The 22,343-nt window shown below is 57.7% G+C and overlaps 2 protein-coding genes and 1 long non-coding RNA gene across 9 annotated transcripts in view; 1 reads left to right on the plus strand and 2 right to left on the minus strand.

Annotated features, from left to right (window-relative positions):
* Positions 1 to 7,271, minus strand: part of RABGGTA (Rab geranylgeranyltransferase subunit alpha) — a 12,757-nt gene extending 5,486 nt beyond the window's left edge. The window contains exons 1-7 of one of the 6 annotated variants that reach the window (XM_050918942.1): positions 7,173 to 7,271; positions 6,519 to 6,586; positions 6,016 to 6,126; positions 4,929 to 5,053; positions 4,079 to 4,266; positions 3,081 to 3,278; positions 2,248 to 2,331 (exon numbers count right to left, since the gene is read on the minus strand). In XM_050918942.1, coding sequence (XP_050774899.1) covers positions 2,248 to 2,331; positions 3,081 to 3,278; positions 4,079 to 4,266; positions 4,929 to 5,053; positions 6,016 to 6,126; positions 6,519 to 6,521 — 709 coding nt within the window. In that variant the 5' untranslated portion in view covers positions 6,522 to 6,586; positions 7,173 to 7,271. Of the gene's footprint in view, positions 1 to 2,247; positions 2,332 to 3,080; positions 3,279 to 4,078; positions 4,267 to 4,928; positions 5,054 to 5,221; positions 5,334 to 6,015; positions 6,142 to 6,518; positions 6,587 to 6,972; positions 7,056 to 7,172 lie in introns of those variants that run through there. The other 5 variants (XM_050918941.1, XM_050918940.1, XM_050918943.1 and 2 more) reach the window with 5 other exon arrangements.
* A 2,142-nt stretch (positions 7,272 to 9,413) lies between these two features.
* Positions 9,414 to 12,798, minus strand: LOC127031926 (uncharacterized). Its single transcript, XR_007768605.1, has 3 exons — positions 11,814 to 12,798; positions 10,131 to 10,221; positions 9,414 to 9,497 (listed from the first exon to the last, which is right to left on the minus strand). It is a non-coding gene; the product is annotated as an uncharacterized LOC127031926 (long non-coding RNA).
* A 1,858-nt stretch (positions 12,799 to 14,656) lies between these two features.
* On the plus strand, positions 14,657 to 22,190 carry NOP9 (NOP9 nucleolar protein). 2 transcript variants are annotated; one of them, XM_050918938.1, is made up of 10 exons: positions 14,657 to 14,863; positions 17,340 to 17,741; positions 18,300 to 18,425; positions 18,557 to 18,698; positions 19,414 to 19,603; positions 19,784 to 19,924; positions 20,025 to 20,153; positions 20,417 to 20,647; positions 20,731 to 20,836; positions 21,056 to 22,190. In XM_050918938.1, exons 1-10 carry the CDS (start codon positions 14,701 to 14,703, stop codon positions 21,211 to 21,213), a joined length of 1,788 nt encoding a protein of 595 aa, XP_050774895.1. In that variant the 5' UTR covers positions 14,657 to 14,700; the 3' UTR covers positions 21,214 to 22,190. The 2 variants fall into 2 exon arrangements, with proteins under 2 accessions (XP_050774895.1, XP_050774896.1); XM_050918939.1 differs by lacking the exon at positions 14,657 to 14,863 and having other exon boundaries at positions 16,561 to 17,668.
* Positions 22,191 to 22,343: the final 153 nt, after the last annotated feature.

Genomic DNA, 22,343 nt, shown 5'->3' on the forward strand with positions numbered 1-22,343 from the left:
ATTAATGTAAATGTGTGTGTGTGGGGGGGTTAGGTTCCAGGGACAAGTGCAGACCAAGTCTATTAGAGTTTTTTGAAGGGGTCAACAAACAAGTGGACAAGGGGGATCCAGTAGACGTAGTGTACTTAAGATTTCCAAAAAGCCTTTGACAAGGTCCCTCACGAAAGGCTCTTATGTAAATTAAGTTGTCATGGGATAAGAGGAAAGGTCCTTTCATGAATTAAGAATTGGTTAAAAGACAGGGAACAAAGGGTAGGAATAAATGGTAAATTTTCAGAACTGAGAGGGGTAACTAGTGGTGTTCCCCAAGAGTCAGTCAGAAAGGGGTCAACAGTGAGGTGGCAAAGTTTGCAGATGATACTAAACCGCTCAAGATAGTTAAGATCAAAGCAGACTGTGAAGAACTTCAAAAAGATTTCACAAAACTAAGTGATTGGGCAACAAAATGGCAAATGAAATTTAATGTGGACAAATGTAAAGTAATGCACATTGGAAAAAATAACCCCAGCTATACATACAATATGATGGGAGCTAATTTAGCTACAACGAATCAGGAAAAAGATCTTGGAGTCATTGTGGATAGTTCTCTGAAGATGTCCACACAGTGTGCAGCGGCAGTCAAAAAAGCAAACAGGATGTTAGGAATCATTAAAAAGAGGATAGAGAATAAGACAGAGAATATCTTCTTGCCCTTATATAAATCCATGGTACGCCCAAATCTTGAATACTGCATACAGTTGTGGTCTCCTCATCTCAAAAGAGATATACCAGCACTAGAAAAGGTTCAGAGAAGGGCAACTAAAATGATTAGGGGTTTGGAACAGGTCCCATATGAGGAGAGATTAAAGAGGCTAGAACTTTTCAGCTTGGAAAAGAGGAGACTAAGGGGGAATATGACAGAGGTATAGAAAATCATGAGTGATGTGAATAAGGAAAAGTTATTTACTTGTTCCCATAATATAGGAACAAGGGGCCACCAGATGAAATTAATGGGCAGCAGGTTTAAAACAAATAAAAAGAATTTCTTCTTCATGCAGCGCACAGTCAACCTGTGGAACTCCTTGCCTGAGGAGGTTGTGAAGGCTGGACTATAACAGCATTTAAAAGAGAACTGTATAAATTCATGGTGGTTAAGTCCATTAATGGCTATTAGCCAGGATGGGTAAGGAATGGTGTTCCTAGCCTCTGTTTGTCAGAGAATGGAGATGGACGGCAGGAGAGAGATCACTTGATCATTGCCTGTTAGGTTCACTCCCTCTGGGGCACCTGGCAATGGCCATTGTCAGTAGACAGATATTGGGCTAGATGGACCTTTGGTCTGACCCAGAACGACTGTTCTTATGTTCTTAAGCAGTGGACAAAGCAGGCGGCTGCCAAACAAGGTTATAAGGGAGCATTGCAAAACTTTAAATGAGCATGTTCTGTAACTGATCAGCAACAGAACAATGAAATGTTAACCGGAATGACTTTAAGTGAGGAGTTACTGTACCTGGATACCACTGCACTATACTCCAGGGAGGGGTCTCCCAAGTACTCAGTTACCATGGGACAATTCTCCCTCATTGAGCAGTACTGGGGTATCAGTGGTCTACCCTTCACAAGGATATTTCCTTATGCCATACAATACTTGGGTATTAGCCGATTGTAACCCAGTATTACAAACCGAGAACTGCTGTACTATACCCTCCACGTGTTATTACTCCAATGCACTCAGTACCTGGGTAACAATAGGTGGTGTATACCCACAGCACAGTATACTCCGGTATCATCCTGAGTAGAGCCTCGTGGATCTCCTATCATCAGACAATACTCTCTCCTCGCTAAACAGTAACTGTGTACTGCTGGCCCATACCGTAAGGGATACGGCTTCCTTGCCCAGGCAGTACTCAGGTATCATGCAATCATACTGCAGAGAGAGACCTAGAACAAAAGAATACTCAGGCACCACTGGACAATACTCCAGGGGGGCATTACCCTTCAGCACGCAGTAACTGGCCACTACTGGTGCGTAGCTGGGGGCTGTGCCCACAGTGTGAGGTACCCCAGACTGCTATTGTTGCTCACAGTACTTAGGTACCAATGGAGTATAGTCCAGAGTTGGTCTCTACAGCCAGGTGCCCTGGATGATACTCCAGATGGAATCTCTCCTTGGCTCGCCAAAGAGTGCCTGAGTATTACGAGATGAGTCCCTGCCCCCTCCAGTACTTGGGTACCGTTCTGTCACATGGCCAGCAGGGAGGCGCCTACCTCTGCCCAGCAGCCAGCGATGGTAGAACCAGGCACTCTGGTCATTGGGGTCAGTGAAGAAGGCATTTTGCACCAGCTCCAGCTCTGGCAGGGCAAGAGAAGAAAGCAAGGTAGGGGACGAGGCGCTGGACCTGTCTCCTCTGGGGGGCGCTGGCCCCAATCTGGGCCCAGGGCAGGGACCGGCTGGCTCAGGGGGGCAGGGAATGGGACACGGGGCCTGTCTTCTCTAGAGGATGCTGGCCCCGATCCAGCCCCAGGATGCTCTCCTGACCCTCCCCATGAGCTGTCTGAGGCACAGTCGCCTCAGGGCAGGTTCCCAGGTGCCATCCTGGTCTCTGAGGCCGACGGCGCTCAGCTGGGGAACTCGTGCCAAGGCCAGCAGGGAGCCGGGTGGGGCCAGTGCCTCCTCCAGCATGCAGAACCCATCAGCGATGTCCCAACTGGGTCAGGCTTCCAGGAACGGCATCTCTGCTAAGTTCAGGGCAGGGCAGAGGCTCAGGTATCTCTCCAAGCAGGTGGGGCCCTTTGCCAGGAATGACTCCACTCCTGGGCTGGGCCACTGGCTGGCAAGGAACCCAGGAGTCCTGGCTCCCAGCCTGCTCACACTACCCACTAGCCCCACTCCCCTCGCAGAGCCAAGGAGAGAACCAAGGAGTCCTGGCTCCCAGCCTGCTCACACTACCCACTAGCCCCACTCCCCTCGCAGAGCCAAGGAGAGAACCAAGGAGTTCTGGCTCCCAGCCCCGCCCCCAACCACTAGACTCCCCTCCCCTCCCCGAGCCAGGGAGAGAACCCAGGGGTCCTGGCTCCCAGCCCCCGCCCGGCGCCCTCACCTTTGAGCAGCACGGCCTCAGTGGGGCGGCCCGGCTGCTGGGGGTCGGGGTGAAGCCGAGGTAGCAGGCAGCTGCGGTAGTGCCAGGACGAGTAGTTGGAGAAGTTGCGGGTGATGAGGCGGTCGGTGAAGTGCAGCTCGTCCGCCGCCGACACCTGGGCGCGCTGCACCACAAAGCGCCGGTAATCCCAGCAGTGAACTGCGGGAGTACCAGAGAGCAGGAGGTCAGAGAGCGGGATCCCCACTGCCCCCACCCCAACGCCACCCCAGCCCCTGTGGGTGTGAGCTGGAGGGATGCCAGGGCTTGGGGGTCACAGGTGGGGCTAGAGGTCAGGGCAGTGGGATTCTGGGGGTTCAGGGTGGATCCGGGGTTAAAGGTAAAGGCAACAGGGTTTTGGGATTGATCTGGGGTCAGAGGTTGAGGGGGTGGGATTGGATCTGGGGTCAGAGGGTATGTGGGTGGATCTGGGGTCAGAGGTCAGGGAAGGGAGGGTTTGGGGGTGGATCCAGGGTTAGAGGTAAGGACAGTGAGGCGCAGAGGTGGATCTGGGGAGTTTTCAGGGGGTGGATCTGCAGTCAAAGGCCAGAGTGGATTGGGGGTCAGGGCAGCAGGGCAGATCTGGGGTCAGGGCAAGGGTGGTCCGCAGATGGATCTAGGGTCAGAGGTGAGGGGTTCAGGAGGATTTGAGGTCAGAGATCTGGAGTTTTTGGGGAGATCTGGGGTCAGAGGTTGGGAATTCAGGGGTGGATCTGGCCTGAGAGGTTGGAGATGGACCTGGGGTCAGAGATATGGCAGTTTCGGGTGGACCTGGGGTCAGAGGTAAGGAGTTTAGGGGTGGATCTTGGGTCAGAGGTTGGGGGAATCCGGGATGGATCTGGGGTTAGATGTCGGGGGGATCTGGGGGATCCAGGGTCAGGGGTTTTGTTTCTGGGGGGGGGAAATCGGGAGTGAGGGGATTTGGTGGGGATCTGGGGTTGGGAGTCTGGGGCCCAGCTCACAGTTGCGCTCATCGATCTCCAGGAACTTGGCGCACAGTTCCAGCTCACGGGCCCAGTCAGGGTTGGGGACGTGTTCCATCACCCAACAGCGGTGGTGCCACGTCCCGTACGACTTGGGGTTCACCCGCAGGCAGGACTCCAGGAATGAGAGCTCCCCGCGGCACAGCGACTGCATCTCTTCTGAGGACCTGCCACAGGGGTGGGTCAGAGCTGGGACTCCCCTGGGGATCTGCCACTGGGGGTGGGGGTCAGAGCCGAGGAGCCCCCAACCCCAAACTGAGCCCCCTGGGGACCTGCCACTGAGGAGTCAGAGCTGAGGATCCCCCCCAACCCCAAACTGAGCCCCCTGGAGACCTGCCACTGGGGGGGTCAGAGCTGAGGATCCCCCCAACCCCAAACTGAGCCCCCTGGAGACCTGCCACTGGGGGGGGGGTCAGAGCTGCCCACCCCCCCGAACCGCAAACTGACACCACTGAGGACCTGCTACTGAGGGGTCAGAGCTAAGGATCCCCCCCAACCCCAAACTGAGATTCCTGGAGACCTGCCACTGGGGGGTCAGAGCTGGCCCCCCCCTCAGAATCCCAAACTGACGCCCACCGGGAACCTGCCACTGGGGGGTCAGAGCCAGTGACTCCACCAAACCACAGTCAATCCCATATGGACCCCAAGACTCCCCCTCTTCCAGGTTCCCTGCGACTCCCTGAACTACTCCCCTCACCTTCGGGCCCCCGCTTTACCCCTCCATCCTCCATACTCCCCCTTCCCAGCTCTCCCATCCCTCCCCCTCCATCCTTTCCTTCCTTCCCCCTCCGGCCCTCTCCCCCTAGACTCCCCTCCAGACCCCTCTCACCCCTCCTGCTCCAGGCAGAGGATGATCTCCCGGCGGAAGTTCCAGAGGGTGGCAAAGTCGGGGTTGACCCCCAATATCTGATTGGTCAGCTCCAGCGCCTCTTTGTCCAGCTGCCCTGTCTTCCTCTGGGGAGGGGAAAGGTCAGAGGGTCAAAGGTCATGCCACCCCCACCAGGAGCCACCCTATCTCACCCAGCAAAGGATCAAGGAGTCAGGGGTCACCATTCACATCAATGTCCCTCCCGCAGTGGGGTGAAATATCAGAGGTCAGGGGTCAAAGGGCAACTATTCTACCTGCACATGCCAACAACAGGCAGTGGTCAAAGGTCACCTGACCACATCGGCTTCTGGTCAAGGGTCAAAGGCCATGAGCCAAAGGGCGTAATGTGTCACGACCACTCACGAGCTAGAAGAAAGTCCAGGGTTAACACTGACCCAATTCTTCAACCTTAGCTACCTCCAGTCACCCAATGGGATTACAGCAGGGTCAAAGGTCACCCTAGATACAGGTCAAAGGCCACTGAACACCCAACTGCTTCTGCTCCAGAGGGGAACGGTCAGGGCCCAAGGGTCACACACTCATCCAACCATCTCCAAGTGTGGGGAGAGGTCAGAGATCAAAGGTTGCAACTTAACTACTCATGACTCAGAGGGGAAGAGTTCTGGGGTGACAAACAACATCAGTGGGCCAACGTCAATGGACAGAGATATCTTCCTCTCTGGTTTGGGGGGTGTCAGGTCAAAGGTCACTCTGACCAGGAGGGATCCAGGCTAAGGGGGCGCCCACCGGAAGAAAGGTCAAGGTTCAAAGGTCAGCATGCTCCCCAATCACCATGATGGGGAAGGCCAGGGTTCAAGGATCACTGCGCAGCCAATCCACACAAGGCGTAGTGTAAAGTCAGGGGTCAAAGGTTACAGCACAGCCTGACCACACAGAGTGAGGGAAAGGCCATGGGGTCACAGGTCAATGTGCAGTGGCCGGGTGTAAAGGTCATACTGCACTCCAGGAAGCCATGCTGAGTGCAAGGGTCAGGGGTGAAAGGTCAGCAGGAAGCCTGCTCCCCCCACCTACCCCCCACCCACCTCACCTTCTCAAAGATGGCCGTTGTGGCGGCTACGTATTGACGTAGCTTCTTCTCCCGCTCCAGGCGCTTGGCCTCGGCCTGCTCCTCTGTCGTCTTCACCTTCAGACGGCCATGCTGGGGGGGAGGGGGCTGTGTAAATGGGGAGGGGTGGTTGCTGCCCCAGGCCTTCACACCATGCTTCCCACCCAGGTGCATTATGGGATTGAGCAAGGGCAGGTGTTGGGGCCATGCGATTGCACCCACAACCCTGAATATGGAAACCAGATCCCGCGGGGCAGTTCTAGGGGGCAGGGACACCCCTGGGGGGTAACAGTAATCCCCTGGGAGGTCACTGGGGAGGGACTGCCCCTCTATTGGGCATGGGGCTGGGAACCCAGGCATGCAGTGTCCCTGGGGTTGTGTGTACAAGAAGAAGTCCGGTTACCCCTGGGCAGTTACTGGGGAGCTCAGATCACCCTCAGGGGGCAATGGGTGGGGGCTGGGGTAGCCGACCGGACCACACTCACCATGGTGACTCAGCCGTGGGTGGGCCCAGAGGTGAGAAATCAGGGTCCAGACTTTGAACCTACTAGATCTAAAGGAGAGGACAGGTGATGGTTGGGGAGGGGCCCAATCCAGCACTGAGCCAGCTCCACGGTGCCCATCCCCGGCTTAGGGAACCTAGCCCTCCAGGGCTCCGTGCACGAGGGCTCAGGTGTCCGGGGGCCCCTGTGGCTGCTTGCACGAGGAGGGACCCCGGCGTCTGGGACTGCGTGCACAAGGACCCAGGCATCCAAGGGCCCCTGGGGCTGCTTGCACGAGGAGGGACCCAGGTGTCCAGGATTGCATGCACGAGGACCCAGGTGTCCGGGGAGCCCCTGGGGCTGCTTGCACAAGGAGGGACCCAGGAGTCCGGGACTGCGTGCACAAGGACCCAGGCGTCCTGGGGCCCAGTGGAGTCACACTGCCACTCATGCCAACCTCAAATCATGCCCGCAGGTGCATCCTGGGACTGAGTCGGAGTAGCCACTGGACCAGGCCATTGCATGCCCCCCTCCTCCTGCACCTGCCTGCTTAGCCCCGCCCTAGGCGCGCTGAACCCCGAAGCCTCCCCCCCGACCAGGGTATGGAATGGTCTCTCCTGGGGAAACTGGCCGGGCTCCCAATGCGGCGATACCAACCTGCGGAGGGCCACGGGGGCCGGACAGGCTGCACCCAGAGGCCCCCAGGGGGCAATACCAAAGCGCGGGCGAGAGGCAGAGGTGAGATGGAACCGCCCAGCGGGCTGCAACGCAGGACTCCTGCGGGCAATACCAACCACCGCGCACAGAGAGGGGAGAGCCAGCTAGGACTCTACCATCCCTCCCCTTCCCTTCACAGAGCATAGAGAACAGCCCGCCAAGCGGGAGAGAGTGTCCCCATTCTTAAAGGGGCTGCCTCGCTCTTAAAGTGGCAGGGTTTGAGCAAATGGTGGTGGAGGAGCGGGGAATGTTTCAAAACTTTCATGGGATGTAGCCGGTGTGTGGGTGAAACTAGGGCCCGGGACTCCTGGGTTCTATCCCCAGTGCTGGGAGGGGAGTGGGGACTAGTGGTTAGAGCAAAGGGCTGAGAGCCAGGACTGCTGGGTTCTATCGCCAGTGCTGGGAGGGGAGTGAGGACTAGTGGTTAGAGCAAAGGGCTGAGAGCCAGGACTCCTGGGTTCTATCTCCAGTGCTGGGAGGGGAGTGGGGACTAGTGGTTAGAGCAAAGGGCTGAGAGCCAGGACTCCTGGGTTCTATGCCAACTTGGGGAAGGGAGTGGGGCCTGGTGGGTTGGGCTCCTGGGTTTTGCTCCCTGCCCGGCCTTGTTACTCTGAGCCAAGCTGAGTGTTCAGGCCGAACGCACCCTAATTGCTGCTTTCGGTGGGTGTTGGCATCCCAGCTAGGAGGGGAATCATGAGTCACACAAGGCCGGGAAGCCTGGCCAGTTGGCACCAGCCTAGCATTCCCCAATATCCTCTTACACCTGGGTTCCTCCCCATCTGCCCCCAGGGGATGCTGACTCTCCACTCACAGTCAGTGTTGGGCCCAGGCAGGTGTGTAGATGTGACACATTAGCTTTGCACAGGCTGTGCAGTAAGGGCAGGGTGAGTAAGAGTAAGAGCCAAGTCATTGGGGGTACCCCTAGGGCACGGGGTGTGGCTGTGGGTCCCTGCAGGGCTTGGCGCTGGAGCAGGGATCTGCCAGTCGATGTATGGCCCTGGTGTGTCTGCCCTGCGGGGACATGGACCTGGGCCCATTCGAGCCCGACACAGTGTGAACCAGCCCCACGCAGGGCACAGGGGTGACAAGCCAGGCCCACGGACCAGGGGGTGGGTCCTGGTGGGGTGCTGTGCCAGAGGGTCCTGGCCCTGTCCTGCCTCTCGGCCTGGCCACGGGGGGGTGCTGTGCCAAGGGGTCCCATCCCTGCCCCACCTCTCAGCTTGGCCACAGGGGGCGCTGTGCTGGGGGGGGCTCCTGCATGTGCGCGATGAGCCTGGGGTTGCCCCGCAGCTGGTTTTCGACCAGAACGCCTGGCTGAAAAGGGACCCCGGCGGCTCTGAAGGGGGCCCGGGCCTAAGGCAGGCTCCCTGCCTGCTGTAGCTCCTTGTGGCTCCCGGAAGTGGCTGTCAGGTCCTGGCGGCCAGGGAGGCTCCATATGCTGCCCCGGCTCTGAGGGCTGGCTCCACAGCTCCCATTGGCCAGGAACCGTGACCAATGTGAGCTGTGGGGGCGGAACCTGCGGGCAGCATGCGGAGCCTCCCTGGCTGCCCATGTGCCTAGGGGATGCAGGGACTTGGAGGCCACTTCCAGGAGCTGCAGTAAGCATCACTGGGACCCCAAATCCCCTCTCATGTCCCAACCCCCTGCCCCAGCCCATAGGCCCCTTCTGCACCCCAAACCCCTCATCCCTGGCCCCACCCCAGAGCCCGCATCCCCAGCTGGAGCCTTCTGGCACCCCAAACCCCTGCCCCAGCCCAGCACCCCCTAATTCAGCAACCCTCCTGCACTCCAAACCCATCATCCCTGGCCTCACCCCAGAGCCCTCAGCCTCCCCGCATCCCAACTCCCTGCCCCAGCCCAGAGCCCCCTACTGCACCCAAACTCCCTCCACCCTGCAGCCCCCAACACCTGCCCCATCCCAGTCCTGAGCCCCTTACTGCACCCCAAACCCCTCATCTCCAGCCCCACCCCAGAGCCCGCACCCCAACCCCCAGCCTGGAGCTCCCCCTCCTGCACCCCAAACGCCTCATCCCTGGTCCAAGCCCACAGCCAGTGGCATAGCCAGGCTCTAACATCAGGGGGAGTGAACACATCATAAAAGACCCCACTTAACATATCAAATTACTAATTACATACTTTTAAATTTGTTACACATATTTATTTGTACTTAAAATAAAAACACAAGAATGATCCAGCCACGGAAGGGTTTGCACAGCCCGCATTTCACAGGAGAACGTTAGATTATACTTAGATATTCTTTAGATTCTAGAAAGTAAATGACAGAATACAGTAGTTTATAATTGTCATAAGTTTAAAAAAAATACTGGCCATTTTTTCCAGTTACTAATTTCATTTTAAAATCAATCAATGAAATGCACCTTATTTATAATAGATCGTGATACTAAAGCTACCAAAAAGGCATGAAAAATACAAGTTTTATGAGAATTGGTGAGCAAAGATCTCATAGCTCTTCGGGGTTGGACAAAGCAGTAATTTGGGGGTTTTTTTAAACAAAAGACATCTGTACGACACTGGTTGGCAGTGTAACATTAACCACACACACACATACACACACTCTCTCTCTCTCTCTCTTCCTGCTTTCCTATCATCAATTCTGTTACTACAGGAATGAAATCTAGACATCCTGTAAAATAGCTAGTTCCACATCGTTCTTCAAACCTCAGATCAGAGAAATGCAGCTTTGCATTTGAGATACTATATGACTGTAGTACATTTTGCACTGCCTGCATCTACACTGACATCAGGAGAGGAGAGGACAAGACTGTCCCTAGCATCTATGATTTTTAAAAAAAAGGCGAGACACACCCACCCACTATCAGTGCAACAGGAAGGGAGAACAGTAGCTGGGGCCAAGAAAGAAGATGCAATGAAACCCACCTTTACCTACAACTGATGGCTGAAAAGCATCAGTCATTCTGCAGATCAAAGAAAGAGCAGCCAGGATTCAGACAGATAGGATCCTTATGACCTATGTAGGAGAAGAGCACTTTCTAAGTAAACTGTAGCAGTTTCCCAACAGAGTTTTCTTACAGATTTATTTATTAAGCAAAAATTAAGATTAGAAGTCTGATTTAAATGATGTAAATTTTCAGTTTGAGTTTGTGGAACGATCACAGCTACTTTTATTTAACTCCTGACTTCATAAAAAGCTACAGAGTTATAACAGATAATTACAGAGACTAAAGACCATGCTTTAAGATAACTAGGAGCGGGCCACCCAAGATGAAAACTATGCCATGGAAGAGCCCTACAACCAGATGTTTGAGGCCAATCCCTTTATCAATGGAATCCTCAATCAAAATGTGAGAAAGGAGAAACGTCACCCTCTCACTTTTGACCATAATTCAGGGTCAGCCAGACACCAAGACCAGCACCGTTCATATTCTGGTTTTGGATAAAACACCTGATCTTGCCTACATCATAGAAACCTTCCTCCCTCCAAGCCTACACCCCACTACACCCTTTAGCAAGAAAGTGACCATTAAACAAGTTCCGAATCAGTCTTTCTTCCCAATTTAGTTTTAACAAAAAAAGCCGCAATGTAAGTAGCTATGGGAGAAGACAGTGCAACTGCTCGGTATCGGTGGGGGAAAAGTGCACTAGTAATGTCCTGGATACACTGGTCTGTTAAGTGTTATTGCTTTTAATATGCAAGTGCAAACACTGTAATAGAGTATTAATGTCCCGACATACTGTAGCTTCTTTTAACTTACCATAATTCTAGAAGTGGTGCATGTGAAAAGTGTCTTAAAAGCTGACACTACAGCAGTGATATTCCCAAGCCAGCATTCGTAGGGCTGGGGGTGTGGAAGGGGAATGCATCTAGGTATAAGTAACATCTCTCACACCAATCAGGAACTTCTCCACAGTTCATTGCAATTTGGAAGTGTGCTTATTATACCTTGTCTTACAAACACCAAACGCCATTACATATGCACAAGGTCACTAATTTCCCTCCCCATATACACAGAGGGTGGACGAAAGGAAGCATCCCCATGATTTGGGGTATGTTTACACTGGAAAAGGGAGGTGTAATTTCGGGCTTGTGTAGACATACCTGTGCTAGCGCTGATCAAACTAGTGCGCTAAAAACAGAAACGGAGCCACAGGGGTGCAAGGGGCTAGCCCCTGAGCTGGAGGGTTCTGAAGGGCTTGGGGTCTAGCAGAATTGTGACATCAGAGAGCAAGAGCCATAGTCCTTTGGATAGGAAGGGATTGGTGCAGAACCCAAGGCTTTGGCAGACACTCAAGGTGGAAGAGGTCTGTGCAAGGCCCCAGCATGCCCTCCCTCATCAGCAGGCAGAAGCCATACCCTCCTCCTGGCCCAACTCTCTGCTCCTCCAAGGAGACCTCCAGCAGGAACAGGGGAGACCAGACTGTTTCTAAAGGTGACAAATGTAGAGAAAAAATAAAGGCCCCAAAGGCTTTTTTAAACATCTTGTGGCAGCAGGAAGGGCCCACCCCTTCCCTTCCCTCCCCTCCCCGGCACTGCGTGTTGGGGGAGGGGGAGGCAGCTTGAAATCATTTTAAAAAACACGTTCAAAACTAAAGCCAACCTACCAGGAGTCCAGGCTGCAGACAGCACCCAACACAGTGCAACTCAGTGATGCCCTCAGTGGGGCATCTCGGCAGCAGTCAGAGAAGAGAGCCGAGACTGGAAAAGCAAGCTGCAGAATGACAGAGTACCCAGGACACAGGCTCTGGGGATGGCACCAGTTCCCAACTGGGAGTGTGGGGGGGTTAAGAGCAGAAACAAGGTCTGGGGAGCAGCATCTTTCCCGAACTCTCCTAGCCCCCTGCAAAGCTGGGCTTCCCCTGCCTAAGCGAGGAAAGGCTCCATCAGGGGAACTCCTGCTACATGAACTCAGCAGTCTCTGCTGGGCCCCAGGCTGGGAGGGACAGGGGAGGGTGCTGCTAAGGGGTAGCACTGCCGTAGCAGTGACAAAGGGGGGCCCTCAGCCCTTTGCCCCCCCCAGATCACACAGCCTGGTAAAAGCCAGAAGGTCAATAAAAGGTACTAAGTAAACGCTGTGGCCCAAGGTTCCAGCTCATGTGGCCAGCACACACTGAGCAGTGCCCAGCTGGTGCTGTAGGCCAGGGGTTCTCAAACTGGGGGTCGGGACCTCTCAGGTCACAAGGTTACTACATGGGGGGTTGTGAGCTGTCAGCCTCCACCCCAAACCCTGCTTTGCATCCAGCATTTATAATGGTGTTAAATATATTCAAAAGTGTTTGTAATTTACAAGGGGGGGTCGCACTCAGAGACTTGCTGCGTGAAAGGGGTCACCAGTATGAACGTTTGAGAGCCCCTGCTACAGGCTAAGGGCTGACTCAGCAGATCCAGGGTTCGTCTTGGTGGACAGAGCTCTCCCATGTCTCTGCTTGGGGGCCACACAGCCCCACTGCTGCTACCAGTCCTTGGAGTCCAGCCAGGGAGGCAGCTGCCAGTGGGTGCGGTCGCAGGGCTCGGACTGGCCCCATGACCAATCCCCTCCAGGCAGTTCCATGTACAGGCTCAGTTCCCCAGCAGTACAGCCGAGGGGGCTCTCCCGCAGCTGCATTGTCAATTATCCAACCCCCCACGTACCTCACGCCCCCCTCAGGAGCCCAACCCCATCCACCGCCCCTCCCCGCCCCACTGCCCCCTGCCGCCCCATCCTACCCCTCCTCTCACTACTGACGGCCCCCCGGGACCGCTGCCCCATCCGCCCCCCTCCCTGCCCCTGACTGCCCCCTGCCGCCCCATCCAACCCCTCCTCTCACTCCTGATGGCCCCCAGGGACCCCTGCCCCATCCACCTCCCTCCCTGCCCCACTGCCTCCTGCCGCCCCATCCTACCCCTCCTCTCACTCCTGACGGCCCCAGGGACCCCTGCCCCCATCCACCCCCTTCCCTGCCCGACTGCCCCCTGCCGCCCCATCCAACCCCTCCTCTCACTCCTGATGGCCCCCAGGGACCCCTGCCCCATCCACCCCCTTCCCTGCCCCTGACTGGTCCCTGGCGCCCCATCCAACCCCTCCTCTCACTCCTGATGGCCCCAGGGACCCCTGCCCCCATCCAACCCCCTCCCTGTCCGACTGCCCCCTGCCGCCCCATCCAACTCCTCCTCTCACTCCTGATGGCCCCCAGGGACCCCTGCTCCCATCCACCCCCTTCCCTGCCCGTCTGCCCCCTGCCGCCCCATCCAACCCCTCCTCTCACTCCTGATGGCCCGCAGGGACCGCTGCCCCTAACCACCCCCCCTTCCTGCCCAACTGCCCCCTGCCGCCCCATCCAACCCCTCCTCTCACTCCTGATGGCCCCCAGGGACCCCTGCCCCCATCCACCCCCCTCCCTGCCCCACTGTCCCCTGCTGCCCCATCTAACCCCTCCTCTCACTCCTGACGGCCCCGGGACCCCTGCCCCCATCCACCCACCCTCCCTGCCCCTGACTGCCCCCTGCCGCCCAATCCAACCCCTCCTCTCACTCCTGATGGCCCCCAGGGACCCCTGCCCCCATCCACCCCCCTCCCTGCCCGACTGCCCCCTGCCGCCCCATCCAACCCCTCCTCTCACTCCTGTTGACCCGCAGGGACCGCTGCCCCTAACCACCCCCCCTTCCTGCCCCTGACTGCCCCCTGCCGCCCCATCCAACCCCTCCTCTCACTCCTGATGGCCCGCAGGGACCCCTGCCCCCGTCCACCCCCTTCCCTGCCCCACTGCCCCCTGCCGCCCCATCCAACCCCTCCTCTCACTCCTGATGGCCCCCAGGGACCCCTGCCCCATCCACCCCCTTCCCTGCCCCTGACTGCCCCCTGCCGCCCCATCCAACCCCTCCTCTCACTCCTGATGGCCCGCAGGGACCCCTGCCCCCGTCCACCCCCTTCCCTGCCCCACTGCCCCCTGCCGCCCCATCCAACCCCTCCTCTCACTCCTGATGGCCCGCAGGGACCCCTGCCCCCGTCCACCCCCTTCCCTGCCCCACTGCCCCCTGCCGCCCCATCCAACCCCTCCTCTCACTCCTGATGGCCCCCAGGGACCCCTGCCCCGTCCACCCCCCTCCCTGCCCCACTGTCCCCTGCTGCCCCATCCAACCCCTCCTCTCACTCCTGATGGCCCCGCCCCGGCTGCCCCCCGCGGCCCCAGCCCAGTGAAATAGAGCGAGGGGGAGAGCGAGGGACAGAAGCAGGCGGGATGGAGCGGTCCGGGGCGGGGCCTGAGGAAGGGGCGGGGCATCGCCGTGGCCTAGGGGAAGAGGCAGGGCTGGGGGCGGTGCTGGGCGCGTGACATACCCGGAGAGGGGCGGGGCCAGGCGCGCCGCATGCCGGGACGGGGGTGGGGCCGGGCGCGCGGCATGCCGGGACAGGGGCGGGGCCGGGCGCGCGGCATGCCGGGACAGGGGCGGGGCCGGGCGTTCCGTGGTGGCCGAGCCGCTCTCGCTGGTCCCACGTGCGCGCCGGGCCCGGTCATGGCGGACCCGCCCCGAGGCGGCGGCCTTGGGCGCAAGCGGCGGCCCGGGTCGGACCCCCCCGGGCTGGGGGCGCGGCCCCGCCTGGGTCCCGACGCCGCGGGCTACTTCCGCCGGGCGGCCGAGAGCCTCCGGGCCGGGCTGGGGCCGGGCAGCGAGCGGGGTGAGCGGGGCGCGCTGGGGGTGCGCGGCGCTGTACGTCCCTTACTGTGTGGGGTCCCCCGCCCGGGCTGTGCGTCACCGCGGTGCTGGCGGAGGCGGCGGTGGGAAAACGGGGGTAATGGGGGCGATAGTGCGTCGTGCACGGCGCTGTACATCTCTCGCTGTGTGGGGTCCCCCGCCCACTCTGTTCGTCACCGCGGTGCTGGCGGGGGTGGGATAACAGGGATAGTGGGAGCGATAGTGCATCGTGCACGGCGCTGTACATCTCTCGCTGTGTGGGGTCCCCCCCCGGGCTGTGCGTCACCGCGGTGCTGGCGGAGGCGGCGGTGGGATAACAGGGATAGTGGGGGCGATAGTGCGTCGTGCACGGCGCTGTACATCTCTCGCTGTGTGGGGTCCCCCGCCCACTCTGTTCGTCACCGCGGTGCTGGCGGAGGCGGCGGTGGGATAACAGGAATAGTGGGGGCGATAGTGCGTCGTGCACGGCGCTGTACATCTCTCGCTGTGTGGGGTCCCCCGCCCACTCTGTTCGTCACCGCGGTGCTGGCGGAGGCGGCGGTGGGATAACAGGGATAGTGGGGGCGATAGTGCGTCGTGCACGGCGCTGTACATCTCTCGCTGTGTGAGGTCCCCCGCCCACTCTGTTCGTCACCGCAGTGCTGGCGGAGGTGGCGGTGGGATAATAGGGGTAGTGGGGGCGATAATGTGTCGTGCACGGCGCTGTGTGTCTTTCACTGTGTTGTCCGTCCTCCCCCCAGTTCTGATAGTCACCAACGTGGTGGCAGTGGCGGGGGGTAGTGGGATCGCTGGGGGGTGCATGGAGCTGTATGTCTTCCACTGTGTCCCCCCCATGTCTGTCACCAATGTGCTGCAGGAGGCATCGGGCGGGGGTGCACGACGCTGTACATCTTTTGCTGTGTTGTCCCCCCTCCTCAGGTCTGTTCATCACCAATGTGCTGGAGGACATGGCAGGGGGGATAATGGGAGGTAATGGGGTCACTGGGGGGTTGTGATGCTGCTGCCCGTGGGAGCCAGCTGAGGCCAATCAATTAGAGTGAACTGCAAACAGAATGGGCAGACAACCCCCAAAAGCTGGTGGATCTTCCAATATTTAGATTTACCAACCAGCCCAAAACAGCTGCTATAGTGCCTCACTGGTTACTCAGAAGTCCAGATAGTGCAGTTCCCTTAAAGTAGCCAGCTTCAGGCCTCCAGCCAGACACACACGTCAGATATGATGATGATTCCTGAAAATCTTCTCATCATATAAAAAAAGGTTCTTCTAATCCTGAAGGATCAGTCACACACCCAGGTCCAACTATAACTTAGATCTTACCCCAAATACACGCTATAGCCAATTCTTGTTAACTAAGCTAAAATTTATTAAAAAAAGAAAAGAGGGAGAGTGTTGGTTAAAAGATGAATATACAGACAAACTTGAATTCAATTCTTGAGGTTCAGATACATATAGCAGAGATGAGCTTGTAATTGCCAAAAGTCCTCTTAGAAATAGTCCAATGTCCATATTCAGGGTGGCTCCAGTCAATGACTGGGGATCTCAGGCCTTATGGCTCAAGATTTCCCCCTCCTGAAACCCAAAGCAGATCTGTGATGAAGAAGGATTGTGCAGGGTGGCTGAGAGTGGGTTCGGGCCCCGGTGAAAAATTTTTTTGGGGCCCTGCAGCAAGGGTGGATTGGCTAAACAGGGCTGATGAAGCCGGGCCCCGGGCCCCCTTCCGGACCCCCAGGCTCCAGTAATTTGTACACCCCTCCCCCCCTCTCGGCCCTGGGATTTTTATACATTTCCAGCAGCCTTTTGGCCTGAGAAAACAATAGGCTTAACTCTCCTCCCAAACATCCTGGCAATTAGCACAGGGTTATTTATCCATTAAACACTTCAGATACAAAAAGAACAGGAGTACTTGTGGCTACAAGTACTCCTGTTCTTTTTGTGGATACAGACTAACATGGTTGCTACTCTGAGTTCAGATACAGGTTACCACAACCTTCAAAGAGACATATAGACAATAATACTATTTGCCTCAAGTATCTTCCTAAATATTACAGTACTACTACTTTTTTGATCTGTGAATCAGAGCTATAGGAATAGACAAGACTTGTTTGCTGACATTATAAGACCTGAGCAAACATCTACCCTTCTATCTCTAACAATGCAGGCCGCATTTCAAAGCTCTGTGTATTTACATATCTTCCTAACTAGTCTTTATAAAATTTAGCCATGGGTCAGGTCAGTCTGTGAGTTAATTAACTCTTTCTGGCCCTATGTCACTTTTCAGTGAGATATTCTATTACACTCATAACGTCACAGGAGTGCACGGTGCTGTACGTCTCTCACTGTGTTCTCCCCTCCAGGTCTGTGTGTCACCAATACGCTGGGGGTGGTGGGAGGATAATGGGGGCCAGGAGGTTGCTCGGGAGTGCACAGTGCAGTATGTCTCACTGTGTTCTCCCCCCAGATCTGTTCGTCACCAATGTGTTGGAGGAGGCGGTGGGCTCCGTGCTGCCCCTGGCCCTGGACCCTTCCGGCTCCCTGCTGCTCCAGGCCCTGCTGCCCGAGGCCTCGTCCGCCCAGCTGGCCAAGCTCCTGCGCCCCCTGCTGCCCGCCCTGTGCCAGGCTGCCTGCCACCACTGTGGTGCCCATGTTCTGGAGGCTGCCCTGCTCCGGGCTCCCCGGTTGCTGGGAGAGGAGGATGCTGGGACACTGGAGGAGCTGGTGCTGCAGCTGGGGCGGGCCATGAGGGAGGAGCTGAGGGCCTTCGCCTGGGACCCCCACGCCAGTTTCGTGGTGAGGACCCTGCTGCAGGTACTGGGGGGGGTCCATGTTGGCTCTGATGCAGCCCGGGGGCTCTCGAGGACAGGTGAGTATTGGTCAGGGCCAGTGTCACCTCCACACACTACCACTGGGGGGTGGTGTCTGGGTTGGGGACTGGCATACAGGGCAGCAGGATGGGGGCACTGGGCAGGGAGGATGAGGAGAATCAAGAGGAGGTAGAGACTGGAGGAAACGGTGGGGGACTGAGGGGGGCGGGGAGAGAGAACAAGGGGGGCACATTGTGATGGGGCAGGGGACAAGGGACTCAGTAGTGGGGAGACATACTGCAGCTGCGGGGGACAGTGGGGTCCAGGTGGGAAGGGGAGGGTAAAATGGGACCGTGTGTGTGTATGTGGGGGGGGGGGGTTTGAGACTGAGAAGAGGGGTGGCAGAATGCCCCACAGAGGCATGAGGAGTATGAGGGTCCAGCACAAGGGGATGTAAGAAGAATGGGGGAAACTGATCCCCCATCCCTGGCCTTTCATTGTTTCTGCCCCCTGAATATCCAGTGTCTGTGAGTTCCGCAGATTAACGACTCACAGTGTCGCCCTCTTCGCTGCCTGATGGTCCCCTTCATCCTGCTCTTCCTATTTTGTCCCTCCAGGGCCCCCTGCTCCACGCAAGAAACGGGCTGAAGCCAAGAGCGAGGGGCCGGTGGAGTTTGAAGTCCCAGACTCGTTCCTGGCCCTCCTGCGCGAGTTCATTGCTGCTTTCCAGGAGAACATCGCAGGTGAGCTGACCCCAGTGCCGCCTGCGGGATTGGGAGCACCCCCCACCGCCAGCTCTCCTGCCCCACTCCCCACAGTGCCCCCTGCTGGAGAGGGCCCCCCAACTCACCCCATCCATTTGTCCCTGCCCCAGAGTTCATCACCCACAGAGTCGCCAGCCTCTGCCTGCAGGTGGCACTGGAGGTTTTGCACAGGAAACTGCCTGAGGCCTGCGCTGAGCTGTGCCGCTCTGTGATTGGCTACCTGAGCTCGCGGAACCCCGCAGCTGGATGCAGGTGAGCCTCCTGATTGGTTGTGGCCATGAGGGCTCTGATTGGTTGTGGGGTCTATTTGGATAGGCTCTAATTAGGTGTGGAGGTGGGGATGGTTAGTGCTGTCTGTAGGGGGTGGAGCAGGTGGCTTGTGATTGGCTGTGGGATGAGTATAGCTCAGTGCCTTCTCCCTCGCAGAGTAGTGGGTACTTCCTGATTGGCTGGATGGTGGGCTTGGGGTCATGCGATTGGCTGTAGGTTGGACCCATTCTGATTGGCCATGGGGGAATGGCTTGTAGTTTGGTAAGATGGCTGCTTTCTACTTGGGTTGTGATTGGCTGGTTCTCTCTTATCTGACTTCTGATTGGGTGCAGGGCATGAGCACTAAGGATGGGGTTGTGATTGGCTGAGATGTGGTCACATGCTTTCTGATTGGTCAGGAAATGAATCCCTCAAGTTGTGATTGGCTACAAGGTGTGGCATGATGGGGCACAGAGGCTGCTTTTGTATTGGTCAGCAGCTATCTTAGATGGATCGTGAATGGCTGGAAGCTGGCTTGGTTTTTTTTGATTGGTCAGGAGATGGGCAAGTTCCTGTGGTTGGTGATTGGCTGAGGGTGTGAGCGGCAGCTTTCAAATTTGCCAGGAGGCTGGTGATTGGCTGGGTGTACTCTAATTGGCTGTAAGGGGTTGGACTGCTGGTGCTGTCTGATTGGCTAACGCCCCCTCGATCCCTGCAGCCCCCTGCTGGTGTTCCTGAAGGACGCTGTCTGCAGCCGAGTGCTGGACAAGGTGCTGGAGGTGTCGGAGCCGCGGGCGCTGCGGCTGCTCTACCGGCAGCACTTCCGGGGCCAGCTGCGGGCGCTGGCCGGCCACGGGGTGGCCAACTTCACCCTCCAGCGCCTCCTCGGGGCCGCGCCCCCCAAGCTGGTCAGTGGGGCCTCGGGGGAGGGGCAGATGGTGGGAAGTGGGCTGGGGCTGTGGGGGGGTGTCTGGGAGGGAGGGGGTTGAATGGAGGGGCCATGTGGAGGTAGGTTGCTCCTGGTGGGGGGAGGAGCCAGTGGGTGGGGCTTGGCCACGCCCCCTGATGCCCCCTTTGTTCCCTCGCAGCTGGGGAAGGTGCTGGCGGAGCTGGGCCCTGGGCTGGAGGAGGTGCTGGCCCAGGGGCACGCGGGGGTGGCCACGGCGCTGCTGGGAGCCTGCCGGCGGTGCGGGGCCGGCCAGAAGGAGGCGCTGCAGCTGCTCATGGAGGTGAGTAGCCCCCCTCCCCCCAGATCAGCCCCGCCTTCTGCTCCCCTCTCCCGCTCCCCTCTTCCGGCTCTCATCACAGGCTTCCCCTTCCTGCCCACAGGCCTTCCACTGCTGGGAGCCCCCTGCCCGGCGGGCAGCCTGCGCCCCCCTCTTCGCCTCCCTGCTGCCCTATGAGGTGTACTACGCCCCGGGGAAGGGCCAGGAGGCACAGCCCCCCCTGGAAGAGCAGGTGAGTATGAGGAAAAGGCGGGGGCACAGATGGAGCTGGGGTGGGGGGCGGTGGTCATTCCCCTGGGGCAGTGATCAAGTAGCAGGGGGGCAGTGGAGGAATTGAGGGGGGCTGGGCTGGTTCTCTGAGGGACTGGGTTATTGGGGAAGGAGGGAAATGGAGGGGTTGGTCAGGGGGCTGGGTGAGAGTGGATCACTGCTGGAGCAGTGACTGGAGGGTAGGGACTGGTTGAGAAACCCTTATTCTTCTCCCCGCCCCCCCAGCCTGATTCCCCACCTGCTCTGGCCTCGATTTCCCTCCATGGCTCCCTGCTGCTCCAGCACCTGCTGCACTTCGCCGACCCCTCCCCTGTGCTGCGAAGTCTGGCCGCTCTTCCACCGCACGACCTGGTCACCCTGGCCTGCAGCCCGGCCGGCAGCCACGTCTACGACGCCCTCCTGGCCAGCCCCTCTGTACCCCGCAAGCCCAGGCGCAAGGTGCTGTGCGGGCTCCAGGTGAGTGTGGGACCAGGGGGCACTGCTGTGGGGAAGCTTGCAGCGCTCGGGCTATGCATCTGACTCTCCCCGCTCATCCTCAGGGTCATTACGTGTCTCTGGCTTGCAACAAACATGGGAGCAGAGTCCTGGACGCCATCTGGAGCCGGGCCACACTGCCGGCCAAGAGACAAATTGCCCAGGAACTGGGTAAGAGCCCCCTTCCCATTCCAACCGTAGCTCCTCTCCCCACCCCGGCATCCTGTTTGAATCCCAGTTGAGGCCAGTCCATCCTAATCCCTGGGCTGGATACAGAATCCTTGATCACTTCCTGTCCTAAACTGGGCTGTTTCTGTGTGCTGCTAAAAGCACCGGTGTCCCACTCGAGAGTTGGCTGCATCTCTCATCCCAATCCATCTGTTCCCTCAGCTGAGCAGGAGCAGCAACTGCGTAATGACCCCTTTGGGCACCACGTGGTGCGGAACTTCGCTCTGACCCATTTCCTGAAGCGCCGGCGAGACTGGGACCGGCACCAAGAGGCGGAGACCAAACGCAGGGAGCTGTTCGCTGAGATTCTGGAGGACTGAATGCTGGGAGGCAGGGATGGGATTGCTAGTCCCTTCGGGCACCAGGAGAGACTCTCCTTCCAACCATAGAGATCCTGGAGGACTGAATGCCAGAGTGGGTGCTGCCCACATCTGCTTCCACCCATAGAGATTGTGGAAGACTGAATATTAGAGTGGGTGCTGTGGAGTTTTTATGCCCCTCTTGGCTCCTGACCATAGAGGACTGAATACCAGGAGTGCTGTGTTGGGGGTCTTATGCTCTCATCTGCTTCTGACCAGAGAGCCTGGAGGACTGAATACCAGAGCGGATAATGTAGGTGTCTTTATGTCCCTGTTGACTCCTAACCATAGAAAGCTTGGAGGACTGAATGCCAGAGCGGGTGCTGCTGGCATCTGCTTTGACCCATAGAGATTGTGGAAGAATGAGCAGCAGTGCCCACATCTGCTTCTAACCATAGAGATCCTGGAGGACTGAATGCCAGAGTGGGTGCTGTGGAGTTTTTATGTCCCTGTTGGCATCGAGATCCTGGAGGACTGACTACGGGTGGTGTCTATGTTGGGGTCCTTACCCCTCCCCACTATCTGTTCTGAACCATAGAGATCCTGGAGGACTGAATGCCAGAGTGGGTGCTGTGGAGTTTTTATGTCCCTGTTGGCATCGAGATCCTGGAGGACTGACTACGGGTGGTGTCTATGTTGGGGTCCTTACCCCTCCCCACTATCTGTTCTGAACCATAGAGATCCTGGAGGACTGAATGCCAGAGTGGGTGCTGTGGAGTTTTTATGTCCCTGTTGGCATCGAGATCCTGGAGGACTGACTACGGGTGGTGTCTATGTTGGGGTCCTTACCCCTACCCACTATCTGTTCTGAACCATAGAGATCCTGGAGGACACCCCCACTAGGGGCCGCTCTGGACTTCCTTTTTCCCTCTTGTCTGCTCCCAACTGCACAGAGGCGGTTACAATCCTGATTTTCTATAAAGGTTTCTATTTCCCTACATGCTCTGCTGCGTGTCCAGTGTGTGTAAGGAGGGGGGAGTTAGCCAGCGGGGGGACTCTCATGCCCCCCACACCCCCTTAACTGCCCCCTCTCTGGCTCCTGTTGGTGCCTGGAAAGAGAGGGGTCCGGAAATGAACTTAAAAAGCCTTTT

Source organism: Gopherus flavomarginatus, chromosome 11 (genome assembly GCF_025201925.1).
Source record: "Gopherus flavomarginatus isolate rGopFla2 chromosome 11, rGopFla2.mat.asm, whole genome shotgun sequence".
Taxonomy (NCBI): Eukaryota; Metazoa; Chordata; order Testudines; family Testudinidae; genus Gopherus; species Gopherus flavomarginatus.